A 4917-nucleotide genomic window follows, 5' to 3' on the forward strand; every position below is an offset into this window, starting at 1 on the left:
ATAATTCATGGTAATTGGATTCTTCTATCTTAAAGAGTGGGCCGAGTAAACATGATCACGAAAAGCTCCAAGCAATTGGCCCAAGAATCGATCGAGCTCAAATCCATAGTCATAACGGGTCAATGGGCTTGCTCAGCTTGGTTGAACGTGACTCAAATCATAAACTATTACTCATAAAATGTTTACAAAAGATTAAAGATGAGGTGATGAAGTGGTCCATGTGGGATATCAATATTATTATTAGTGTTTAATATTAACCTAGAGTTTTCTTATTGAATTGTTGATTTAATAGTCAATACTGATCATAAACCACGAAATTTATCCCATAAATTTCAAATGAAAAAACTTAGTTGAATTTGGAATGTAGTCACCAAAGTAACTCTTTAATAGATCCAAGGCAAATGCATAATATATTAAATTAGTGAGAGAAGTAATCTGAAAGAAGCTATTATCTTTTATTTAATTGAATTCATGATATATAGCTGCTCTTAATCCAATAGCAAGGCCTTGTTATGACATGGTACCCCGATTATAATTTAAATAATGAGTCACTTGGTTCCACATCCCCCAATTTCAAATGTAGTAATCTAAAAGAGTCACGATCCAAAACGGTGTCCCGGGTGTCTATGTGGCACGGTTCAATTGGAGTTAAATACTTTGGGCTGCGAGCACAGCGTGGTTAAGAGTCCAAGGTGTTTTAAATTTCAACTAAAACATGCCATGTAGACATCATTCCTTTTTTATAGGAACATAACATTGGTCAATCTAAAATTGTATTTGCTTGGATGTTAAGAATGTAATTAAGAGATCAAAAGAGTCGTGATAATATCACGCCCCCTTTTGAAAAACGCTTCCATCATAGAACCGTAGATCATTTGCCTCGGGATACATAGAATCATAAATCTTTTTCTTGTGTACCCCAAGGCAAATGATCTACGGTTCTGTGATGGATCGTTTGTCAGAGGAGAGCATCATATTATCACGGTTCATATCAGAAATTAACAAACAAAAGAGGCCTTGACGATTCATAGACCTAATCTTGAGGTATGTGCGGAAATTACACCAACATACTCGCGCAAGTTGAACTGTGAGTCATTATTGACGTAATTCGATGGACATCATTGGAGTTTTTAATATTCACCTCTCACTGTGCTATTATTAAAATAATTAATTTGATACATAAATGCAATACAAATAAAAGCAAATATCAAGCAAATACAAATATGAATATAGATACAAAGACACATAAGGTGGGAAGTTGTCTCAAAGACTCGAAGTAAAGGGAACTCCAGTATTTGGTATCCAAGAATTTCCGGCCAAGAAGTTGCCCACTGTGAACTTTCCAGCCTCGTTCGCACTTGTTATTACATGGTACCCTGACCACTTAACTCGACCACTAGTACCTGCGCCACCACCTGTGTTCATGTATTCACCATAGTACAAAGTACTTAGAGCAAAGTTACCACTCCATTCGAGCCACCCCGCCTTGTCTATTAAGCTATCGAGATAAGTCTTCATGAATATTGTCCTTGAGTATTGCTTCCATGGTCGACCGAGGTACGTTTTGAATGAACTCTGAACACCTTTAAAGACTGACGCGGCGATTATCCTTGAATTATGGATAGAGATCCCAGTATTTTCATTAGGGTCTGATCGACCTTGAGCCGTTATTGTGTTCTTTTGGTTGGCCATGGGCCTCCTCACATAGATGTTGCAATTTTGTAATACGGCTACCGCGTCCCCGAAAATGAAGTCCACAGTGCCATATATGTCACAATTGCGGTAGAATTGGCGTTGTGAGTATACATATAAGGTGTCTTGGTAGCCCTTGAAGCTACAACTATAGAACACTGAGAGATCTGATCCTGATCGAAGTGCGACTGCTTGGTGCTTCTGGGGTCCGGCTGTGTTTTCAAATGTCATGTCCCTAGCAATGAACCCGTCACCCGAGACCGCTGAGAAGACAAACCAGTTTACGCAAGTGTTTAGAATCATATGGTTTTTTATTTATTTGCTATTATAAGTAGTTATTATATAGGACTTTTAAACATAATTATAATTTTTAAACATATTGAATATAGGCGAAAATTTCAATTGTCCATCAACTAGCCAATTGGTTTATTTGTTTCTCAAAGAGGGCGTCGAAATCCTTAAGTAGGTCATGTCTGTGTCTTTTAAAACCATGACTCACCAAAGTCTGCGCTACCTAATTACTCAACATGTTACAATCTCATCCCGTGGTTGGAGACCCTAGAAAAGTCAAACAAAAACATATTTTGTGTTTTCTTTTAAATATAAAGAGATGGTGTTACCCAGACAATAATTGGGGACAACGTTAAGAGATAAAATGTGTCCTATATGACTTAAAAGATTTGGATTAGGATGATTTTTTGCAAGAATGATCTCTATGGTAAGAATTGACAGGATTAGAAGTTTTAGATTAAATTGATTTTTTGTGACGATAATCTCCTTATCACAGAGATCATCCTCACAAAAAAAAAACTAGTCCATTCCAAAATTTCTAACCCATATAGGATAACCATTGTCTTCTTAACGTTATTTGTCGAATATGACCCTATACATATATGAAAGATAAAATAAATAATAATTTTAAATAAGATAAAAAATAAAAATAATTAATTCCTGAATTAAAAGGATTAATAAGGGAAGCTATTATATATTTTTCTAATATTTTGGTGGGGAATATCTCTTTCGCTTTATTTTAATGGGTGAGCGTTTGAGATTGGTGGGCCATGACCCTATATTAATAAATCATTGAAAAGTACAAGTGCAATCTCTTTCACAAGAGATTTCAAGACTAGAGTTACACAATCAATGTTGACCCGTCTAATTACATTTGAAGAATTTAACCACAATTTTGGATGAAAATCTAGTGAGGAAGATTATCTAATATCTTAATCTTGATAAACTATTCAATTAAAACCACTTATTTTACTACTTAATATATTTAGTAAATTATTCCTTTACTAAGGCACTAACCCAGCCATTTTAAGCAAAATTGAGAACAAGAAGTTAATAATTTATCAACAACTTACCGAAAGTCGCTGAACGAAAAGTCGTGGAACCATCTTGAACATTCTTATTGCCAGTGACGATAGTAGCATCGATCCCATCTCCAAAAAACATTAAGTTCTTCATCGATTTCTTAATCTCGACGTTTTCTTTATAAACACCAGCTTTTACATGTATAATAAATCTCTTAGTCCCACTCCTCAGATTCTCTGAAGCAGCTACAGCTTCTGATATGGTCTTGTAATTACCTGAGCCATCTTGAGCCACCACAATATCGGCCTTCAAAGCTGGACTAGACGATTGAAGAAGCTTTCGATCGGTGAATGAAACCCATGTCGGGAAGCCATCGGAGAGTAAGCGTCGTAGGCCACCACCACCATCAATGTTACTAACTAGAGCTGCCCGATTAATAGCTAGTGAGTTGCTAAGCAACTTTGTAAAATTACTTAACATGAAGGGAAAGGAGAGTAAGTGAGAAGATGCATTCAGCTCAATGAACCCATTTTGGCATGTTTGCTGGTTGTTTATAGCTGCACTTAGCCATGTTTGTGCATCTTTCATGTTAATTGGGTTCTTCGACCCTAATGAGCGGTTAAGCTGGCTAACCATGTCTTCGAAGAGCTCCAAGCAATCGGTCCATGCCGACTTAGCCTGAGCATCGAACAAGCTCAAGTCCATAGCTGAAACGAGCTGATGGGCTTGTTTGGCTTGGTTCAAGGTGACTTGAAGTGCGACATCGCGAAATGCGAATTGGGTATCATCTAGAGTAGTGACAAGAGGATTAGTACTAACGAAAGAATTACAAATTTCAGGATATGGGGTTTGGCTACAAGATGATATTATTTCACCATTACCCAACCCAAGAAGTAAACTAAGAACATAAACACAGAAAAACCTTACTACAAGCTTATCCATGGACACTATTGTTGTTTCAATATGATCCAAGAAAATACAGGAGTGGTATCCTTTTATAGACTGGGTTGGGCACTTGAACACGGTTTAGGTTCTTGAAAATAGGTTGTTGGGGGCCATGCATGATGTTTACGTGAGAAAGAATCTTGGTTTATGGTTGTTTTTCAATACCAACTTGGGCCTACTGACACGGCACCAGCAGTCCCTTATGGTTTTCACTAATTAAGTAAAATAAAAATGGTCGATAACCCATGGTCCATGAACAAAATGTTTTACTTTGAAATTGATCAAGAGATTTTGGGGTCCGTGTGTTAGGACTTATAGCACGACAGTTATAACTGGTTCCGATCTATACAAGATTCCCCCTCCAAATTAAATCCAATAGGGTCAATAAAAGCAATGTCTTCTTCTGTAGGATCCCAAATGCCCGGATCAATTGAAAGTTCACTACTTCTATCTAAAGTACTCATTTTCAAAGGATATCCACATTGTTAAAAAAATATTCAATTTTGATCAAAACAATTTCTTATTTTATTTATATGGGGCATGTTCGACACATAACGAAAAAAATCAAATAGCAAACATTTTGTCTTATATGGGTTAGAAGTTTCAGAATGGGTTGATATTTTGTGAGGATGATCTCCTCACCATAGAGATCATCCTCATCCTCACTATAGATATCATCCTCACAAAAAATGAACTCATTCTAGAACTTTTAACCTGTATAGGACAAAACATTGGCTTTTTTTTTTTTTTTGTTGATTTTTAAATTTAATATATATAAAAATACTAACGTTCAATATTTCATGGGAACACTAGCATCATTTACAATTTGAAATGCATTTATTATTTTAGTTGTTAGTACGCAAAATGTAAAGATATTTTAATCATTGTGCAATAAATATTTTTATAAAATATTATGCTGGTAAATACTTAGATAATGAATACAACAAATACTTTATCAAAAATGGT

The 4917-nt window shown here is 35.8% G+C and overlaps 1 protein-coding gene across 1 annotated transcript; it reads right to left on the bottom strand.

The window, feature by feature from the left end:
* Positions 1–1143: 1143 nt before the first annotated feature.
* On the bottom strand, positions 1144–3953 carry LOC147394170 (pectinesterase-like). The gene is made up of 2 exons (XM_086454681.1): positions 3057–3953; positions 1144–1955 (listed from the first exon to the last, which is right to left on the bottom strand). The coding sequence occupies exons 1-2, from the start codon at positions 3946–3948 to the stop codon at positions 1264–1266; spliced, it is 1584 nt and encodes a 527-aa protein (XP_086310807.1). The 5' UTR covers positions 3949–3953; the 3' UTR covers positions 1144–1263.
* Positions 3954–4917: the final 964 nt, after the last annotated feature.

This window comes from Akebia trifoliata, chromosome 9, assembly GCF_017979445.1.
Source record: "Akebia trifoliata isolate Shusen 1 chromosome 9, ASM1797944v1, whole genome shotgun sequence".
Lineage (NCBI taxonomy): Eukaryota > Viridiplantae > Streptophyta > Magnoliopsida > Ranunculales > Lardizabalaceae > Akebia > Akebia trifoliata.

What these genes read in the sequence shown, in the direction of transcription:
- LOC147394170 (XM_086454681.1), bottom strand. Translation starts at nt 3,948, where the DNA reads ATGGATAAGCTTGTAGTAAGGTTTTTCTGTGTTTATGTTCTTAGTTTA. An exon ending in TTTTCGTTCAGCGACTTTCG is followed by an intron (nt 1,956 to 3,056) that starts GTAAGTTGTTGA and finishes TTGTCTTCTCAG; the next exon opens with CGGTCTCGGGTGACGGGTTC.